Raw genomic sequence first — 21,040 nt, forward strand, 5'->3', positions numbered from 1 at the left:
CCTTCCTGACCCCAGAAGATCAGCTGCCCCCGGAGGCAGGCGTTTCCTCCCCCGCAATCACTGTCATCTCCTGCCTGGTTACTCCTAGCCATAAAACCACCAGGCTCTGTGGGAAATCCACCCCACCCAGGGCCAGCACCTTGGGAACAACCCAGCATTGGCGGAGCACGACCCACTGGGACAGCAGAGGGGACTATTCTGTCTGGAGAGGCCCCAGGGCCCTGCCCTGCCAACGGCCCAATCCAGGAGCTAGGCCTCAGCGCCCACCCAGTCACGGCCCCGCGAGCGGCTCTCCAGACCCCCGCAGGTGCAGGGGCTGGCACTCACCTCCTGGGTTTTCCTTCGCAGCACGATTTCCTGCTGCCGCTTCTGAGACTCCAGAGCCCGGATCTGAAACTGCGCGGGAGAGAAGCCAAGCCTCAGTCGAGTCCTGAGCGGGCGTGAGCCGCTAAAGAGGAACCCAGGGTCTGGGGTAGAACCCATGGCAGCAATGGGGGAAGGGGAGGGGACCCAGGGCTCCCCCACCCCCTTGCCTGAGGCCAGCACGTGGGATGTTCTCAGTGCAGGCCATGGGCCAGATTTTGATCTCACCCAGCAGCGGTGTAAAACCTGGATTTATTCTGCTGTAACCGATGGCAGCACTGTGGCATTTGTACCTGCCCTGAGCAGCAACCAGAGATGCAGGAGGAAGCAATCACCTCCTCTGACCTGGGGAAGGCGGAACCTGCCACCCCACCAGGTGCTGATCTCAAGGGATGGACAGACATATGGACATGTGGTTGGGGGAGGGGACATGCTGCGCCTTCAGCAGGGGGAGGAGTCCCCAGACAGACAGTGGGGTGGCTGGTTTCCGCACAGGGTTCCCAGCACACAGCTCCCCAACCAGGCAGGGTTTTACGCTGTTCTATGCTGCCGGCCCCATTCCTGGCTTCACAGGACCTGCAGGCCTTGGCCGGCCAGTGGCCCAACACGGGCTCTGAAAGGAGCGGGCCTGGATGCCAAGCCGGGCACTGATTCCAGCGGCCGGGCACCCGGAAGAGCTCTAACACACTGTCGAGCAGAGGTAGGGCAGGACTGAACGTGGAATGTTCTTGATGCAGGCGACGGCTGGATTCACATCGCAGCAGCAGCAGTGTAAATCTGGAGCGACTCCGCTAATGTCAATGCAGTTACTCCAGATTTACAACGAGCGTAATAGAGAGAGGAATCTGGTCCTCTGTTGGTGCAGCGCTTGCTCCAGATTTCCCATCGCCTTGCTCAGCCATCCCTGCGGCTCAGCCCCAGCTTTGCAGGGCTCCCCTGCTGCCCCATATCCCGAATGGCCCCACTCCCTGTCTCAGCCCTGCCCCGTCACAGGGGCTCCCCTGCCCCTGCCCCACCCTGCGTCAGGGGCTCTGGGTGCAGGCTGCCTCACCCAGGTAACTGCTCACCTGTGCACAGGGGAGGGGACCTGACACATCATGCATCAGCGAGGGCTCTCCAGCACCCTCCCCATCTGGTCCCAAGGAGCCTGGCTTGGGGCATCTCCCCAGGAAAGGCCCAGACCCCTTGGAGAACCCGCACTCCCCGCTGCACCCTGGCCAGCTGGTGTGGGAGCTCAGAGCCGAGTGAGGGGCGCAGGTCCCAGCCAGAGCTGCCCTATCTGCAGAGCCCTGGCGAGGAGCTGGGTTCTCACCTCCTGCCTGCGCTGCTCCTTCTTCAGCTGGGCGATCTCCCGATTCCGCTTGGTCTCCACCAGCCGCCTCCGCTGCTGCTCCTCCCGCATCTGCTTCATCAGTGCCACCTGCGGGCCCCCCGACAGCCACACCCAGCATAAGGAGTGTGCACAAGGGGCTGTGCCCATCCACCGCCCCTCCCCAGTTTGAAGAGCTAGCACAAGCGGGCCATGCCCCTCCAGCCCCCTCCTCCTCTGCCCAGCCAGGTACCTTCGCCTTCTTCATCTCTGCCACCTCAGCCTGCAGCTTCTTGAGCTCCCGCTCATAGCGCGACTGGTTCTTGAGCAGGCGAGCGTGTTCCTTCTGGGCTGCCTGCAGCTTCTGCAGGTCCCGATTCATCTCCTTCAGCCGCTTCTCGTAGTCCGCCTTGATCTTGTTGGCCTTCTCCTCCGTGTAGCATTCCATGGTGCCTGAAGGGGGTGGCGCAGAGACGCTCAGAGTGCCAGGTTAGGCCGAGCCCATCACGCTGCATCCCACCCAGCTGCCCCCTGGACCCACCAGGCCCCCAGGGAAAGCACCCTCAGTGGGGGGCACTTTAGATTAACTCTTGGCCTCCAGGGACAAGTCTGCCTGGTCCAGCAGCTCAAGAGATGTTCAATGGCCGAGTAGCCCAGACCAGTCATTGCCTGCAAGCCAGAACCATGGGCCTATTTTAGACCAATAACCCCGGCAGCAGAGCAGTGCCAGGCGTGTGCCAGGGACCGCACCGCTCCAGGGACTGGGTGCACACTGTTCTCCTCCAGGCAGCCATTGCTGTTCAGCCCAGAGGGGGATGCTGCTGAAATGAGTTTGGTGGGACTCAGCTGGGGGCAGGTGTCTCAATCACTAAAGTCTCAGTTATAGCATCAGCTGCCCCACTCGGGGAAGATGCCCAGGACTGAAAAGCCCTGGAGATGGAGCTCTCTGCATGGGCAGGCTACGCTGCTGCTCCTGCATTGGAGAGCCACAGTTTCCTCGCTGGGAGGAAGTCGGGAGCAGCTGGGAGCTTGGCCACAGATGCCAGGTGGCTTTGCCTCTTTGCCTGGCCCTGTCTCCCTGACGCGTGTCAGAGCTTGGAGCTCCTCCGAGGGAAGGGACTTTCCCTGGGCCCTACTCCCACTGTCTCCCCACAGCCAGCGGGCTGCACAGCTGGGAGGTCACGGGGTCACCAGGCCCAGCCCTGATCAAGAGGCGGGACAAGTGGCACACAGCTGAGGAGAAGGATCGATCCCAGGAGCTGGGAAGCCAGACACTGAGCAGCCAGCGGGAATCTCTGGGGACCGCAAGAGGGGCATGGAATGCAGGGGGCAGCGGCCCAGTTTGGGCCTCATTGGGCGCCGGGAGAACCCCAGGGTTTCTCCTGCCAGCGCTGGCTCAGAGGACCCGTGCGGTGGGATGAGCCGGGGGGGTGGAGGGGGCACTGCCCGTACTGAGGTTCTGCAGCACCCGGTCCCTCTCCAGCTGGGTGTCGCGGATCTTGTTCTGCAGCAGGATTAGCTTCTCCTCGTACTGGTGCTTGAGGGTCTGCAAGCGCCGCTGGCTGTTCTCCAGCTCGTCAATCAGCTTCTGCTTGATCTCGATCTCGCAGGTCAGGTCGGCCAGATCAGCCTGGAAATTCACCACTAGAGGTGGGGGGAGAGTCAGTCAGCCAGGCAGCCCCGGGGAGGTCAGGAGGAGAGAGCCAGGCAGCCCTGGGCCGGCCTGGAGAGGGGAGGGGCAGTGCCTGGCTCACGGGTCCCCTATGGACTCTGGCGTTGCAGAGGAAAGGAGGCAGATGAGGCAGGACTCAGAGGGGATGGCATCTCGCTCCTGCGGTCTTAGCCTTGCCTGGGTACCCGGAGGCGAATGCGGGGGGCTGAGGAGGAAGGGACAGAGCTTGGCAGCCAGGCCTGTGCCACTGAGCACCAGCTGAGCCGGACCACCTTACCACCCTGACTGGCACCTCGTGCACCTCCAGCCAAGACCTGCCCAGCTCACCCTACAGGCCCACTGCAGCCGCCTACCACCTCCCCAAAAGGGGCACAGCCCTGAGTCACTGCAGATATCCCCGGTCCCAGCCTGAGCACAGAGCTGGGCGCCGTGCCCTCCGAGTTACCCTTCTCCTCCACATCGGAGTCCGAGTCCACCAGGCTCTCCTCGCTGCCCGAATCCTCGTCCTCATCCTCACAGCCACTCTCCTCCCGCTCCTCCTCCTCCTGGGAAACAAGCGCAGGGTTAGGGCAGAGATCAGGAGCCTTCGGCCCCTCTCCTATCGTCGCAGGGGCTCAGGCCTCTCCCCATCCGCCACCCCCAGATGTGGGTGAATTAAAGCGATTGCCTCGGAAACCAGTGCCAGGCAGAGGCAGGAGAGAGGACGTTTGACCCGGGGCCAGGGGCAGGGCTGATCCCTGTGTGCAAAGGGAGTGGGCCATGTCTGGGGAGCTCCCCCCACCCTCCCTGCTGAGATGGCAGCTGAAAATGAAGGGCCTGATGAGAACCTCCGGGACGGCTGGGGCAGAGGGGACACGGTTCACGGGACAAAGCCCAGCTGCATGGAAAGGCCTGTGGCTAGTTGCCCTGCCCCACCTGTTGCCAGGGTGTCAGATGGCACAGGGCACTGCCAGGGGGCAGAGGGGACTGTCTTACCCGCCATCCTCAGCCATGCCCTGCCCCCATTCTCCACACCTAGGCGGGGCCAAACAGCAGCAGACTGGCTGCCCTATGGGGGGGTGGTCATGGACCCTGCCCCTGCCCCCCGGATCCCCTGCGACTCCCACAGACAGGCTGGGATTTGCCCCACCTCCCAGGGTGCGGCAGGACACAGCTGCCCCAAGCGCCGGCGAGGCACAGAGAAGGCCGCTGGCATTCTGGCTAGCAACCGGGCTCCCACCCCCCACTCCACGGGGGAAGCCTCCCTCACCTCCTCGTTCTCGTCCGTCTCCTCCCCGTTCTCCTGCTGCAGCTTTGGCCTCTTCTTAAAGGCCTCCTTCTCCGGGCTGCCAGGAAGAGACAGGATGAACCCCGGTGACAGGGGAGCCCTGGCACACGGTCCCCTTAGACCATACATCCCCAACACCCTCCATCTCAGAGCCCTTCAGGAACCCAGCTTCACTGCCCTCCAGAGAGACGGGCCAGGCAGTGTTACCAGATGGGGAGACTGAGGCACAAGGAGGGGAAGGGACTCACCCAAGGTCATGTGGCACGTCAGAGACAGAGCTGAGAAAAGAACCCAGGAGTCCTGATTCTCTGCTGTATGGCTTTGGCTTCCCAGGGATGGGGCAGGACAATGTCTGGACCAGCAGGGCTGATGGGGGCTGGAGGGTGCCAGGGCTGGAAGCCAAGGGAGAAGTGGGCATCCCAATAGCCATAATAATGAAGAGCCAGGGGTGGGAGCACCCAGAACAGCCCCCCCCCCCCCCCTCTGTCCCCAGCAAGGAGTTGGCCATCACCTCTTCCTCCGCTGCCTGGTCTCCTTCTTCAGCCGCTCCAGGTCCTGCTTGGCCCGCCGGAGGACTTCGGTGGCCTCTGCCTCCATGGAGACCACGGGGCTGCTGAGCGCCCCCAGGCCTGGGCCCGGAGACGAGCCCAGGGAGTACGGGGGCCTGGAGGAGACCCGCGACAGACTCCGGCGGAGCGACTCGTTCATGGCTTCGCTCTCCAAGAGCTTTGTCCTGGGGATCGGAGGGGCTTTTGGTTACGGAGATCTGCTGCCCTGGGCAGATGTCCAGACACCCCAGGGGAAAAGACACCCCCTCCCCCCAACCTCTAAGGAGGGGTGACCGGGAGAGTGTGTGTCTGGAACCTAAACTGCCCTCGCTCAGCTTGGTCAAAGGGGCTCATGGCTCTGCTCCCGGGGAGGGGGGCTGCAGAAGGACATCGCAGGGAAGGAAAGCTGGCATGGCCACCACTAACCATCTGCATGCCTCTTGTGGGAGCAAAGAGTCACAGCAGATGCCACTTCACGGATTTAGTGCCTTCCCTTAGATGGCAATGCAGCCCAGGCCTCGTCACAAAGGCCCCAGGGCTTCCCACCAGGCCTGAACGCTAACGGGAGAGAAGCAACCCTATGGCCGACAGCCAGTTCTCAACAGCCACGGTGATACGCTGACATGGCAGCCTAAGGGTTAATCTTCAGCAGCGGCTGCGCTAGACAGGGTGGGGCACCTCTGTTTTCTAGCATTACGGACAGGGGTCTGGATCCTCAGCGGGAGGGGGGTAAATCGGCATTGCTCCAGGGACCCCAGTGGGACAAAGCTGATTTTACACCAGCTGAGAATCTGGCCCAGAATGAGTGAGGGGATTCCTGTCTCCGGGGTTGTCAGTTTCTCCAGCACGGAATCCACATTTATGAGCAGCACTAGCTATCAGACTGCATTTCAATGTACCCCTGGGAGGCATTTAAGTCTGGATCAGCCAAGGCTCCAGAGAAAGCTTGGGAGCACAAGGGCCGGACAGGACGCCCTACAGGATGGAGACATTTCCATCTCGAATGTGGGGCTTTTATTTATATTTCAGCAGCACCGAGAGAGACGGGATCAAGGCCCTGTTGTGCCAGGTGCTGCACACACCCGTGAGACGGGCGCTGCCCCAAAGTGCCGACAATCTAAATGGTCGCATCAGACCAAAGGCAAGAGAGAGGGGAAGTGACTTGCCCAAGGTCATTGGCAGAGCTGCGATGCCAGCCTACTATTTGAACCCAGTGCCCGCGGCACCGGGAGCGGCAGAGCCAGAGAGGGAATCTGGGCCTCCAGAGCCCCAGGTCAGCAGCCCCCCCGCTAGCCCGCACTGCCTCTTTGCAGGTCCTCTCAAGCTGCACGCGATACGTGGCCCCCCCAGACGGGCGGAAGGAGAGAACGTGGCCCACGCCCACCTGAGCTCCTCGATCTCCCGGATATAGTTCTGGATCAGGGCGCCGATGGCCTCGTTGCCATCACCTGGAGGGACAGAATTAGGATCACGGACTAGATCAGAAACTCCTAGCAGCTGGGCTGCCACTCAGCTGCCCTTGGACCTGAGCTCCGGGGTGGCTGTAATTTTCGTGGGACCGATCCGCATGCCCCACCTCGCATACACATCCTCCGGAGGTGCCCATCCTCACCTGCCTTGGCCAGTATCAAATTGGCCTCCTGGCTCATCAGGTGGGTGACCCGGCTGTTGATGGCATCAATGGCCTCCTGCATGGCCTTCACCCTCATGCGCAAGGTGGCATTCTCCTTCTGGAGCATGGCGTTCTCCTGGAACAAGTCACTGTAGCCCTCGGCGCCGTCCTCCCCGATCACACGTTTGCCCTGCGGGGAGAGGAGAAAGGGAGATGCAGAGAGGGCAAAGCCACAGCGTCCGTCAGCCCTGGCCGAACCCAGCCGGCCACGTGCTCAATGGCGCCGCACTGAGGAAGATGGGTAGGGTAACCCTACGTCCCGTTTCGGCTGGGACAAGTCCCTTTTTTAAGCCATGTCCCGGGCGTCCCGACTTTTTTTTTGGCAAAAGTGGGCATTTGTCTCCAAGGGCAAACGGGACAAACACCCAGTTTTGTCAAGAAAGTGGGGTGCAGAGGAACGTGGGGGGGAGGCCGGGATCCAGCAGGGGGCAGGCAGGGCTCGGGTGAGCAGCGACGCCAGCCCCAGCCTTTGGGAAATAGTCGACCTATCCCATATGTGCTTTGCTGCTCGCCCCAGCCCTGCCTACCCTCTGCACAGGGAGGGGGGCTCGCGTGAGTGGCTCAGGCCAGCCCCACATGGGGGGAGGGACTCAGGCGAGTGGCTCGAGGCAGCCCCGTGGGGGGCGGGGGAGGAGGAGGAGGGGCTCAGGCCAGCCCCACGGGGTGTTCTGGTTTCCCTGTGGGAAATATGGTCACCTTAAAGATGGGTCACAGCAAGAGGAGCAGGGAAAAGGTAGAGACTCAAAAAATGGCAGGCGTGCCCGTGGGAAGGCCGTGCTCGGGGGACGGCAGAAACAGGGAGCAGCTGACATGCTGTAAGTGCCTTTTACTCAGGTAAGGTTCTGATCTGAGCCCCATGATGGCAGGAGCTGAGCACCTCCCAGTTTAATGCATTTACCCTCATGCACCCCCAGTGGGCAGGGCAGTGCTCTGACCCCGGCTGGGCAGATGGGGATTGAGGCCCTGAGGCTAAGGGAGTTGCCCAAGGTCACACGGGGAGTCTGTGGCAGAGCAAGGAATTGAACGCAGGGCTCCCAAGTCCCAGGCCAGTGCCATGACCACTGGGCCATCCTTCCTCTCGGGCTGGGGAGATACATGACTCAGCTCAATAGCAACCTCTGGCTGCTTAAGGGCTGGTGCTCATGGGAAACCAGTCCAGACAAGCTCAGCATGAAGCAGGATGTCTGATATGCCCACAGGACAGGGATATAAAGCAGGAGGTGCCTTCCCAGCTCCGAAAGATACCCTGAAGCCTTCTCCCTGTTCAGACATGACATACAGCCCTTTAACAGCCTACCTCGCCATAGTCCCTTGCATCCTACCCACAAACTACAGCACCATTGAAACACAGCCATCTGTGGAGCCCAGTGGAGTGGAGCCCAGTGGGGTGGAGCCCAGTGCCACAGCATACACCGCACCCAGGAGGGCATGGTGCTGGCCAAGGCCAGCAGAGGAGTAGCTGTACACACAGCATGGGGCCAGATCTGTGCAGGGGAGGCAGGAATACTTTCCCCATGCCATTCGAGGCTGTGTTGCTACAGCTGGGATTTGAACCTGTGACGGCGAGGAGTCCAGGTCATACCCAGGCTTTGTACATGCAAGTAGGTCTCCCTCTAGCAGCCAGCCCCAGCAACCACAACAGCCTGCCACAAACTCAGTTAGTGGAGTTACTCCATTAGCCCAAGCGGCAGGGGCCGGCGTGGAAGGTCCTGGGTTCGATCCTCGCTGGTGACCCGAGTGGGCCGTACACACACGAGGCTTCGCCTGCTCAGCCGCCCCTTACCGCCTTGTACTCCATGAGCTCCATCTGGAGGCGGGCGATCTCGGCCCGCAGGGCGCTGATCTGCTGGCTGGTTTTGTCCTGGTTCACCACCACCTTGTTCTTGATGTTGCGAGCCCGGTTGGCGTACTTGAGCGTGTTTAAGGTCTCCATGAAGTCCCGGTCAGAGGGGCTGATGCAGGCGATCATGATGGTTTGGCTAGGGAGGACGGAGAGCCAACGGGGTCAGCTGGAGCTGCCATCAAACAATGCAGCACCTGGGCCACGTCAGATCAGCCAATTCCAACGCTGGCACATGGGTGCCTATTGGCAGCTCCAGCCACAACCCCCTTTGGCCTTTATTTACTTTATAAACGGGGTGTGGGCCCCTTCCACCCTGGGCCGGCACAGGCTGGGAGTGTGGCTCAGGCAGCAGCCTGCTTTGCGCTGGCAAAGAGAACCCTGGGTGGCCTCCCCTGCTCATTACAAAGTGGTGTTCAGGGAGTCGCCACCCCGGGCAGCCCACGGCAGGGCATTCGGGGCATCACTGAGACAGGAAGGGGGAGGGATTAGAGCAATCCCGTGCTGGGAAACTCAGCTGCCAAGTCCCAGATCACGAAGGGCTCAGACGCATTTTGCAAGAGCTAATTCCACGAAAGCTGCCTAATTGCGTCTGGGGCCCGGGACCAAGAGAGCCGAGATAATTACCTTCGAAAAGTCACTATGGAGACTCCACCGGACCCTCAGCAACACGCCACCCCAGGAAACCCACACGGCACTTCAGGTCCATCCCTGAGCCCGACCGGCCCTCCTGTTACTCAGAAATCCCCCACCCGCCTCAGGCAACACTCCCAGGGTGCAGACCCAGCGAGGGCACAGCTCTTCCATTCTGGGTCACACACACCCAGCTGAAGCTGACACCCGCTGGGTGACCCCACGCCCTGGCTCAGGGTGCCTGTTACCTGTTCCCCCCCAAGCGAGTCCTGGAGGAGCCGGGTCAGTTTGGAGTCTCGGTAGGGTACGTGCACCGCTTTCTTGCTCTGGTCTCCAAGGGCGCTTATGACGTTTCCCAACGCCAGCTGCCAACAAAAAACGGAAGGGACTGAGTTTTCCCCCCGTGCTGGGGAGGGCCCCTCCCTGTAGAAAACAAAGTTCAGGGTGATCAGAGCCACCTCTTTCCAGGGAGCGGGGGGCTCTGGACCAATGCACTAGCAGCCAGTCAGTGCAGCTATACCAGCCAGCCAGTGTGCAGCCCCTCTCCTGCCTCCACGTTATTCCTGAGTCCCCAGATCCAGGAATCTACCCCTACTGGGGACAGTGCTGGGTAGCGCAGCTAGTTGCCCCATCCCTCACCACCGAGTCCACCGCGCGACCCCTAGTGGTGACCCGTGGTGGCTCAGTCTGGGAGCTAGTGAGCCAGGCAGGGTCTGTCTGTGTCCAGCAGCCCCTTTATATCCACTGCAGCCTGTCCCAGTCTCCTCCACCCGCTAAGAGCCTACCAGGCCGCAGTTGATGGAGATGCCCTCCTTGGCTCTCTCGCCCGTAGCTCCCGTCCGCTTCAGCCTCTCCGAGCCAGCCAGGTCGACGAAGTGGAACTTGGCGGTGAGGGTCTCGTACTCGCTGGTGGCCTGGGATCCCTCTGGAAGGCCGGTCACCTGGCAAGCAGACAGGCTGCAGCGTCAGCGCCTCCCGCAGGGGAACGGGGCTTTATCCCTCTGCTATGATAGATCCCAACCCGCCCCCTCGCAGAGCAGCCCGCTGCGGCTCCGCTGTCAACCAGCACGTGGCAGGGAGACGTAGGAACTAGCCTGACAGCGGCTCACGCCTGCCGTGCTGTGGGGCGAAGGGCGCTCCCCTGTCCCTCTCGCGCAGTCTCACCAGGTCGGGCTGGGCACAGACTCGCATTTGGCACAGGTGGATGGTGAAGATGGCGTGGGAGCGGGAGCTCTGGACATTCATCTGGGTGCTGGCGGTTGTGCGGGACAGAGCTCCCTGCTTCAGGCACTGGATCAGCTGCAACAACAAGGAAAGGGTTCAAAGAAATGTCCACCCCAGCCTGCTGGGAGGTGGGGAGATGCCAGAGTGGGGAGGGCACCCTAGGTCAATGTGCCATAGTCACCCTGGGATGGGGGCAGCCGAGCCCCTGCATGGCATGCAGGCTCTCCTGCCGAGCCATCCAGGCCCGGGTGCCAGGGCCCCGCGCTGGGAGATCCCTGCCCAGTGGCCACAGGGAACAAGGGAGCAGGCACTGTAGGGAGACCCCGGAACAGCCCCGCTCACGAGTCACCAGGAAAGCCAAACCCCAGGCAAGAGGCCAGGGCGGAGGCTAACTCAGGGTCTGTGTGCTCGGAGACGGGATTGGGAACCCGCCCATGCACAGCCATGGCGAGTAACGTGACACTCTACAGACCGAGGCCCTGGTGTGCTAGGTGCTGTACAAATGCTGAGAGACCACCCCAGCCCCAGCCCCACGCAACTGACAGAGAAGGGACTTGCAAAGGTTACGCCGCAGCAAGTGGCCCGGTGGGTAACAACCCAGCTCTCCCAGGGCCCAGCCCAGAGTCCTAAGCACTGATCTACGCTGCCCCCTGTGCTCTCTGCTGCACACGAAGTGTCCAGGGGCAGCAGAGGAGGCATTTGACCTCCAGGTCCTGAGGGTCGTTTCTGCTATCCCCAGTGGCTGGGAGACGTTCCCGCTCACAGACAACGCACAGGGCAAGGGCTTCTCCAGGACCAACCCCCTCCATGCGCTTGTGCCAGGAGCTACCCACTTGAGGCAGCAGTAGAGACGCGTCCCGGCTTCACGTGCTCACAGTCCTGTCTTTGGGCCTGACTCATCTCCCCTGGGACCAGAGCCTCCTGCAGCGATGCCTGGTTAACAAACGGCTCGTACTGCGTGCTAGGTGAGCGATTCCCTCGCCCCGGCGCTACAGGATGGGGGCTGCATTCCCACCCCCCCTTCGCCCCAGGACGCTGCTCCCATGGGAGACAGGTACCACGTGCCAACGACACAAGGGGGCATGGGAGGGCTGGGCATGGAGCCCAGACGCCTGCCCTCGGGTAACAGGGGACGAGCACGTGGGCACTGAGGATGCCAGCGGGATGGCTCTCGCTAGGCCCTGCACCACATGGCACAGAGGGCAGGAGCGGGGGCCTGGAGAGAAGGAAGGATCCAAGCACACAGATTGAAGGGGTAGGGAGTGAATCATAGAATATCAGGGTTGGAAGGGACCTCAGGAGGTCATCTAGTCCAACCCCCTGCTCAAAGCAGGACCAATCCCCAGAAAGATTTTTACCCCAGTTCCCTAAATGGCTCCTTCAAGGATTGAGCTCACAACCCTGGGTTTAGCAGGCCAATGCTCAAACCACTGAGCTATCCCTCCCCTCTGGGGACTGGCAAGGAGAGAGTTAACTCTGTCCAAGCTGGGCTCCCTTCTTGCTGCAAGGGGGGCTGCTGAGTGTGGGCAACAGGAGAGGGCTGGGATCAGCAGGGGGACAATTCTCCTTCGAGGGGGGGCTAGTAGAGCAGTTTTTGGGGGGGGGGGGGAGGGAAAATCCATTCACAGTCCATCCCCCTCCGCCCCTCCAGACCAGCTTTGGGAGCAGGGGCACAGTTGTACCGCGAAGCCACCACAGGAAAATCCAAAGCGTTCGGCATCCTGGTGCAGTGCCCTGATGCCACCCAGGGGCGCATCAGCCGGGCACATGTCAATGCCACACCCTGAGTGTGTCTGTCCCAGGGCGGCGGCAGCCAGAGCCTCGGACAGCTGGCTAGGAGAGCTTCTGCCCTGGGGCTGGGGCACGCTAGCGCCTGACTCCCCTTGTCGTCACTGGGGGCTCTGCCCCTCACAGCACCCGGCCCCTCCATTCTGCCCCTGCCCGCTCTCCGGCGATCCAGAGCAGCCGACCCCCCCGCAGCAGCCAGGTCCCGGGCGTCACCCACCTCATCCTGGGAGCTGATGAGGCGGGAGGTGACACCCGTGGTGTAGATGCTGCCGCTGGCATCCTCATGGATTTTGATGTTGGACTTGCGGTGGCGGGAGTCAGGGTCCCGGGCACTGTCGAACAGGTCCAGGATCTCCTCGTGGTAGAGCTGTGGGGGAGGGAGACAGGGCAGCGGGTTACTGGGCGGCACGAGGCTTGCTGCAGAGCCTGGCATGGGGCTTCACAACTTACCTCCCGCCACTGCGGGGTGCACAGGGGCCGTGCTCAGACCCCTGGGGCCTCCTGGCTCCCTCCAGGTAACCCGACCTCCCCCATATGCCTCCTGGGTCGTCCCCCCCACCTCTCCTCCAGGTACTCCCAACCTCCCCCCCAATGCCTCTTGGGTCCCCCCCCTCCTCAAGGCCTCCCCTACCCAGCACACGCAGAGCAGCACAGTGCCAGCGTGCTGTCCCGATGATCCCTAGCTAAGGGCACAGACTGGAGCAGTGAGTTCCCCAAGGCCATGCGCCAAACCAGTGGCAGAACCAGGAATAGAAAGAACCCAGGCATCCTAGCTCCCAGGCCATGCCCACTAGGCCTTGCTCTCTCCTTAAAAGCTCTCAGAGAGCAGACAGGAGGCCGAGGAGCCAGCTCACCGCACCTGGCATTCCCCCCATCGCCATGGCCGTCAGTCACCCAGCACTGTCCGTACGTCTGGGGACCCTGCTGTCCCCCTAGTTATCTGGGACTAGAGTCCGAGCAGGGTAATTATCCAGAGCCCAGCAAGTCAGGCCTGGCCCGCCGGGGGTGGGGTGGGGTGGGGGGTGGGGTGTCATCACTGACAGATTGACCTGCCCCGGTGGAGAAAGGGGCTAATTAGGGCTCCAAGCCGGGAGGTCCCCAAAGGCAGGGAAGCCAGAGCCAATTCTGCACCTTGCCCTGGATTAGCTTTGCAAGCAAGCGGTGTATCACCAGCCCAGCTACTGCTCCCCTGCTGGGAGCAGGAGCAACATGGAAGGGGCGAGCACTGAGCAGAAGGCGGCGGCGGAGGAGAAATGGATTTAGTGCCTGTGGCTAATCGGGGGAAGGGGCAAGAACAGCAGGGCAGGTGCATTGAGCCCATCCCAGTCACTACAGGGCAGGAGAACGGGTGGGCTCAGAGGAAGCCCCCTGAAGGCCCAGGTCCAGAGGGGCTATGTAGTGGCTCCTCCTTGGCAGAGCAGCGTAGAACAGACAGGCTTCACCCCATCTACGATATTAACAGGCCCCTCTTTACCCTAATATGCAAGCACCTAACAATCTACCGTATTTATCCTCACGCCTCATTGTACAGATGGGGAACGGAGGCCAGAGAGACCAAGGGACGTGCCCAGAGAGTTACCTTGGGCATGCATGGCAGAGCAGGGAGGAAAACCCCAGGTCTCCGAAATCCTGCCGTAGGGCTGATCCAGGCTGTGACCCTACACGAGGGATAGGTAAAGTGACCCGGCCGTCCCCCTTCCCCAGCCACCACCTGCAGATGGGATCCTGCCCTGGAGTGGTGGGCGTGCCTGGCCTCCCATTCCTTCGCCCGGCTGGCTGACAGTTCTATGGGTGGCACAGGCTGGGACCTGCCCATTTGCGTAAGTGACGAGAATCCAGCGAATCATTAACAGGGTGGGTGGTGCGCTGAAGTCCCAGAAGGAAGCTGGGCTGGGGCCTCACTGCTTGTGGTGCTAGACAGGCTGCAGATCTCAACCTGGGCCTCTCGCCCACCCGGCCTTCGCCAGAGATGCTGGGAGGCCATGTTCCGATCACAGGGTCTGGGCCCTGGCCCAGGACACAGAGTGGAGCAGTGAGTTCACCAAGGCCACATGCCAAGTCAGGGGCAGAACCAGGGGTAGAAGCCAGGAGTCCTGGCACCTGGCTGGCATTAGGCCCGTACGCAGTTCATTGCAAGGATCCCAGCTCAGGGGCTAGCGGGAAAGCACCGCAGAGCGGCTCTGAAGATAAGGCTAATCCGTTCCACTGTCCCTGGAAGTTAGCTCCAGAGCAGTAAAGCCTCCCCTCTAATGAACCTGCCCGGAGAGGTCACAGGACACGGGTAAGAGCACAGCAGATACAACAGCACAGGTAATTACCTTGCATGCTGGCAGCCTCGGGAGCTTTAACGGACCCCCACTATCACCCCAACGAGAGCACCTTTTATTCCAGCTGTGCATACCACGGCGCCGAGATGCAGCCACCTCTGGGGTGGAGGGCAGCTATCAGCACACCCCACTGCGGGAGAGGGGACATTGGGGCAAACCAGTCCCCACAGGACTGCGCTACCCTGCTGGGTTTGCAGGGAGCGTGGGTGTTCAGCGTGGAGACGACAGGCGCTATAGGCCAGCTGAGCCGGTCCCTGCATGCGTAGTGATGTTCTGGCAAAGCAGCCAAGCAGGCAGCTAAAGAAGGCCTTATCTACCCTGGCCATCTCGTGCAGCTGCAGCCAGCCAGCCAGCCGAGGAGCCGGTAGTGTGGCCTAGTGGCTAGAGCACTGGCCTAGGACTACAGAGACCTGGGTTCTGGTCTGTTCCCAGCTCTGCCACTGGCCTGCTGGGTGAGTGACTCCCCCTCTCAGTGCCTCAGTTTGCCCATCTGTAAAATGGGATCATGATACTGATCTTCCTTTGTAAAGCACCTTGAGCTCTCCTGAGGCAAAGCGCTAGATACCAGCTGGGTCTCGATGATGCGACGGTAAAGCCTGAGCTCTGCCTACACTAGGGCCTTCGCGGTCACTGTGATTCTGTGGATCGCCTGGAGCGAGCAAGGCTGGGCACAGCCTGCCGGGGGAATACGAACGGGTGACTCTGAAATAGACCAGAGGGGTTTGTCTGGCGGAAACTCCTGCCTCATGCTGGGACTGGAGGCTCCAGAAGCCCAGACATCTAAGTTTCTGAAACTATTTAACAGGCAAAAATATCCTGACCAGAAAACAGACAGGACACAATAAACTCAGCAGGCAGCCCCCAGCTCCAGCACTGCCAGTGTCATTAACCCTTGCAGCGCTGGAGTCTCTGCTGTCGCCCCAGCAGCCTCTGGGCTTTGTCAAAGCTTCTCTATAGCCAAGAAGCTAGCATCTGCCAGCCCGGCCTTCAGACTGGACGGCTTCTGGTGCTGAACCTACAGAGCTGCAGCAAGGCCAAGGAGAAGGGTTTTCAGATGTAGCTCCTCTTAGCCTAGGTGGGATGGTTCAGTCCACGTAAAGGGTCCACCAGCCACCCCGTGGCAGCCACGGCGTTGGCCAAGTTTGCACAAACTCTCCACATGCCAGTGCAGTGGGGCCAGATCCTCAGACATAGCTTCATTGAAGTCACTGGAGTTACCCAAGCCCATAAACTCTAACAGGGCGTTCCCAAAGTGGGTGTCGCTGGGAGGAAAGGGATCGAGCAAAGGGAAATGTAGGCTGAATAGCAGGAGGTTTCGACAACAGCGAGATCTCCTTTGGCGACTTACGCGGTGGGAGTCCCAGCACCCTGTGGCATTCACAAGCAGGACTGGCTGGCTCTGGGGAAGATGGGATCTCACAGGGTTCACTGCAGCACTTGTGTCGGATCCTATAGCTCATGCCCAGGGCTGGGCAGTCACACAACGCTGCTGGCGGAGGGGCACTCCCCGCCGTACTGAATGAGAAGCAGGGTTAACCACCACTCAGAATAGCCTCGCCCCGACAAAGGGATTTCAAAGGAGGTGCCAATGAGCAGGAAGTCTTCCCGCGTCCTGCTTCCGTGCCAGCTCACAGGCACTCAGGGAAGAGCCAAAGCCCTGCCAAGGCTAGAGATCCTTGGGAACACGGTCGCACTTCCGGCTGCTTCAGATCTGGGGCAGAAGAGATGAGGAGGGTGTCATGGAAGCCGGGAAGGTTTCCTATTGGGGTAACTTACCCAGCCAGGTACAGGGGTCTGAAGTCATACGGGTCTCAACTCTTTGCCCAGATGGAGAAAATGGAGCTCAGAGACTTTCCAGGGGGAACTCTGTGCTCTAGTGGTTTGGGCCTGATCATCTGGAGATGTGCAATCCACTTCTGGTTCGGACCCAGGCTTGCCTGATCTTTGGCCAGTCACTATCTGTACCTCCATTGTAAAATGGACCATTGGTATTTATCTAATTCATCAAGGTGTTGTGAAGCCCAAGAAAATACTCCTCTGAAGGGATAGATATACAAGGATCATTGAGGGCACTGTGTCAGCAGTGGGATTAGACTCAGGACCTCCCTGCTCCCAATCTTTCAGTCCTTTCTAGGCTATATAGCCTTACAGCAGATGCTTTCTCCTCTACACTTTCCAACAGGGGAGGCATTTCTATGTTGAAGTGGGACTAGTTTTCAGATCACTTGAGATTTTACACATTCTAAAAAAAAAGCTCAAGTTTCAGGATTCCATGAAATTATGCAAAAGTGATTTGGCAAAATAGTGTCACAGTGGTTTTCCGTGATTTCACAAAATCCCTCTCACCCAGCTCTAGTCACTAAACACAAGGATGGCATAGTCTGGATCGATTATACCACAGCACACATTTCTCTATCAACATGATCCGAAAGTAAAATGCAAAGCCAATCCTTTGAAAAGCTCCTGGCTTTTCCACATGCGTTTGGGGCATTACCAAAATAGAAACTTTGTCAGAACAGTGGGGCTAGCTATATACAGCCTTCCTGCATTCGCCCAGATAAGTCATTCTAAACCCATTCCTGTCCTGAACTGCTGATGGATGCTGCATTTGGTTTTTTCATATTCCACCCCAGAACTAGCTGCGTGTGGGTAAGAGCTGAAGCAATCACAAAGTACACAGTCTGCAAGGCATGATGGGATCGTTCTAAATGAAAGGTGCAATAAGAAAGGTTTGGATAATGATAGGAACATGCTAAAATTAGGCTCTGGAGACTGAGAAACAGGGCAAAGAGGTGGGAAGGGCCAGTACGTTACTTTCAAGGTGATGAGAAAGCCTGAAGCAATAGATGGGGTGGAAGGCGCTTGAGAATTCCTGCTCAGCTGGGGAAGGCTGGGAAAACCTGCATCCTTTGTACAGAAACTGGACTTTGGCCCAAATCTGGATGCAGACAAGTGGATGCAGAGTACACGGACTGCAGTGGAGCCAGCCCTCCAGCTCCCAGACACAGAGGGGGCACAGATAACCAGCACCACTGCCTCCCAGAGAAGCCAGAACATAAACAGTCAGCACCATTTTATGTAGGGCCCACAGCACGTGCCCCCCTGAAGCAGTGCATGAGCAGCTGTGGTTTGCGGTCGCTGGGACAGACACCCCCACCCATACCCTGTTCCGGGGTGTGGGAATGGCAGCTCCTCATGTTCTGGGGCCCCAGCTTGCTCCCCCCTCGCTCACACCCACCTCCAGGAACTGGGCGCTGACTTTGAACTCTGGCACGGCTGTGCCACGCTCCTGCGCTGCCCGCTTGCGCCGCTCGATGCCGCTGAAGAGATGGGAGATGGCCCGCGGGATGATCCCGTGCTCCTCCTCCGAGATGTTTGTGTCAAAGCCGGTGCCCATGGTGTACGTCTTCCCAGCGCCGGTCTGAAAGGGCACAGGACGGGCACTTAAGACAGCCCCAGGGCGCATCAACCTAAGAGCAGCCCCCTGCAGCTCCAGCCCTGGGCTGCCAAACCCAACCTGCACCCGCCCCTCCCTGACTATTCCCCAACAGCTCTGTTGATGCCCCAAAATCCCAACCCACGGCCCCCCCAATATTCCAGCCCTGGGCCTCTGCCCCTGCACCCCACCAACGAGCCTCAACTCCGACCTGCAGGCCCAGCCAAGCACCTTCCCGCATGGCTTTGCTGGCGCAGCCAGATAGCCCACAACTGCTAACAGCCGAGCCTGGCTTCAGTGCAACAGCCCAGGTTTACCGCCGAGACACAGGACGGGGACAGCCGGTACCTGGCCATACGCCAGCACAGTGGCATTGTAGCCTTCGAAGCAGCCCTCGATGAGTTTGCTGACGCAGGTGGTGTAGATCCGCTCCTGCCACGTGTCCAGGTCGAACACAAAGTCATAGGTGAACGCCTTGTCCTTTCCCAGCAGCACCTGGGGCTCCCCAGGCGTCACTGAAGTGCAGATGTGGCATCCCTCAATCTTCTCCTTTGACAGCTGGGGACGGATCCTGCCAGCGGGAGAAGACAGACAACTGAGGACACAACAATCTTACTTCTCCCAGAGCACCCTGCATCCCTGCAGCAAGGGGGACCACCTTGCCCACCAGTGAAATGCAGCCACCTCTGGGCTGCAACCTGACAGCAGCTGCTTAACCACACAAAGTAACAGTCTGGAACAGGAATACCACACCCAGGTGAACCTGCGGGATGCAGGCTTTAGAAAGGCAGCTGGAATTTGGTCAGGGTGGCCCCCCGACTCTTGAGACTAATGCAGTAAGATACTTAGAGACCACACAAAGGGTAGGGACCGAGGTGTTACTGTCACCTCAATGTTGCTGGTTCAAATCCCCCCAGTCAGTAGCTACTGACAGCAATTCCCATGTGATGGTTGCTTGGCCCGTAGCAAGTGATATTGGTGGGCCCCAATATACACACACTGGTATATGAGGGACAGTAAATTGTGGGGGAAGGTTTATGGAAAATATCCTTCTGCTATTACAAAAACAGTTCCTTATGATTATTGGTCTTGCAGTAGCTCATAGGAGCCCAAGTTATGGATCATGACCCCCTGGGGCCAGGCGCTGTACAAACACAGAACAAGAAGAGGGTCCCTGCCCCAAAGAGCTGATGATCAATTGTGAGACAAGAGACCACAGGCGGCTGCTGACAGACGACGAGCACAAGGAAACACGGCCCTGCCCAAGGCTAACAGAAGTCTTAGGGCTGGTCCACACTGAGGCGGGGGATCGATATAGGAAACGCAACTTCAGCTACGAGAATAGCGTAGCTGAAGTCGACGTTTCCTATATCGAACTAAAAGTACTTACTTCGGGTCCACGCGGCGCAGGCAGGCTCCCCCGTCGACAGCGCTTCCTCCTCTCAGCGAGCAGGAGTTCCGCAGTCGACGGGGGAGCGCTTCTGGGATCGATCTATCGCGTCCAGATGAGACGCGATAAATCGATCCCAGAAGATCGATCTCTACCCGCCGAATTAGGCGGATAGTGTGGACCAGCCCTTAGAAGCACCTTTCCTATTTATTAATGGCTCCCTGGCCTAGTCAGACGCCTATCTCCCTCCTCCTCACATTCTGCTAGAAAGAGCAAGACCCATGTTTTCAGCACTGGCCTCTGATTCTGGAGGCTTCTCTTTCTGGGGAGCCCATTTTGAGACAATTGGGGCCCAATTCCCAGAGGTACTGACTGTCCCGCAGCTCCCACAGACGTCAGCTGGATTTCCTTGTGCTCAAACCCTCTGGAAAAAAAAAATATCAAGGCCCACTGTGTCTCAGGCTGGGCCCCCCAGAAGCAGAGGCACCCCAAATCCGTGGCTGCTATTGAAAGTTTGTGTTGACCAGCTCCCATTTTCATTTGCACAATAAGTGGGTCAGGTCAGAAGATGCTGGATGCTCCCTAAAGACTGTTCCCAGGGGCAACTTGGGCCCTCGGGTGGATTATTTCTCCTTCCAGACCTCTCTCCCACTCCTTTACTGCTTGCAACCCCTCACCCCATTAGATACGTAGGGGTCCCAGCTGCTAATTTATGGCAGTGGGTGCATCAGAGTGTCCTAACTGGAATACGGGTTTGGATGACCTGGGCACGTACAAACTACTAGGACAGGTAACACCTGGTTTAGATATGCAGATCCTCAATCTGCAAGGCATAGGTACGTAGCCCCCCACATCTGCGCACAGCCCCAAACTGCACACCCAATTCAGGGATCTAGAAGAATGCATGCTCACTCATTTAAAATGTTATTTATAAATTCCTAGAGGGACCATTCTGATCACACAGTCTCATCTCCGGCATAACACAGGCTTTCCCCAGTAACTTCGGAATCAATCCCATGATATGTGGGTGAGCTAAAGCAGATGTATTAGAGATGCACATTCTTGATTTCAAAGCTTCAAGGGATGGAGTATCCACCACAGCCCTGGGTAAGTGGTTCTGGTGTCTACTTACCCTCACTGTTCAAATAAAACACAAACCTGTGCTTTATGTCCAGCCTGAATTCATCTGATGTCAGCTCCCAGCCGGTAGAACTCATCGTTCCTTTGTCAGATAGACTACTGCAGTGCACATGTTCAATCCACATCATTAAAAGCTCCCTTGACGCAGTTTCCCATCGTACAAATTCGAGGCTTAAACATTTTTGCCCAAAATCAGTCATTAAAAATAAACCCTGGGGTAATCCGAATATTGCTAATCAAAACAGACAAGGGAAAGAGACAATACAAACCCCACATGAGCGAGACCGGGGAAGCCAGAGATGAAAATCAACCCAATCTGAGCCAGGAAGGGAAGAGCTCGGCTAAGGGTCTTTTCAGTACTCGCTCTCAAGTTCTTCATTACCTTCTAAATCACAGCGCTGAAGGCCAGAAGAGACCATGAGGCAGTCTGA

At 59.1% G+C, this 21,040-nt stretch overlaps 1 protein-coding gene across 1 annotated transcript in view; it reads right to left on the reverse strand.

Annotated features, from left to right (window-relative positions):
• LOC135877861 (kinesin-like protein KIF21B) overlaps positions 1 to 20,686 on the reverse strand; it is a 41,993-nt gene extending 21,307 nt beyond the window's left edge. Inside the window, exons 1-17 of the mRNA XM_065403392.1 lie at positions 20,628 to 20,686; positions 18,428 to 18,650; positions 17,882 to 18,064; positions 12,534 to 12,683; positions 10,469 to 10,603; positions 10,090 to 10,245; positions 9,557 to 9,669; positions 8,615 to 8,813; positions 6,772 to 6,961; positions 6,544 to 6,607; positions 5,123 to 5,344; positions 4,594 to 4,669; positions 3,790 to 3,889; positions 3,125 to 3,316; positions 1,926 to 2,125; positions 1,676 to 1,783; positions 328 to 396 (exon numbers count right to left, since the gene is read on the reverse strand). Of these exons, the coding sequence (XP_065259464.1) occupies positions 328 to 396; positions 1,676 to 1,783; positions 1,926 to 2,125; positions 3,125 to 3,316; positions 3,790 to 3,889; positions 4,594 to 4,669; positions 5,123 to 5,344; positions 6,544 to 6,607; positions 6,772 to 6,961; positions 8,615 to 8,813; positions 9,557 to 9,669; positions 10,090 to 10,245; positions 10,469 to 10,603; positions 12,534 to 12,683; positions 17,882 to 18,064; positions 18,428 to 18,650; positions 20,628 to 20,686 (2,439 nt within the window). The remainder of the gene's footprint in view (positions 1 to 327; positions 397 to 1,675; positions 1,784 to 1,925; positions 2,126 to 3,124; positions 3,317 to 3,789; positions 3,890 to 4,593; positions 4,670 to 5,122; positions 5,345 to 6,543; positions 6,608 to 6,771; positions 6,962 to 8,614; positions 8,814 to 9,556; positions 9,670 to 10,089; positions 10,246 to 10,468; positions 10,604 to 12,533; positions 12,684 to 17,881; positions 18,065 to 18,427; positions 18,651 to 20,627) is intronic.
• Between the last annotated feature and the right edge of the window lie 354 nt (positions 20,687 to 21,040).

This window comes from Emys orbicularis, chromosome 4 (genome assembly GCF_028017835.1).
Source record: "Emys orbicularis isolate rEmyOrb1 chromosome 4, rEmyOrb1.hap1, whole genome shotgun sequence".
Lineage (NCBI taxonomy): Eukaryota > Metazoa > Chordata > Testudines > Emydidae > Emys > Emys orbicularis.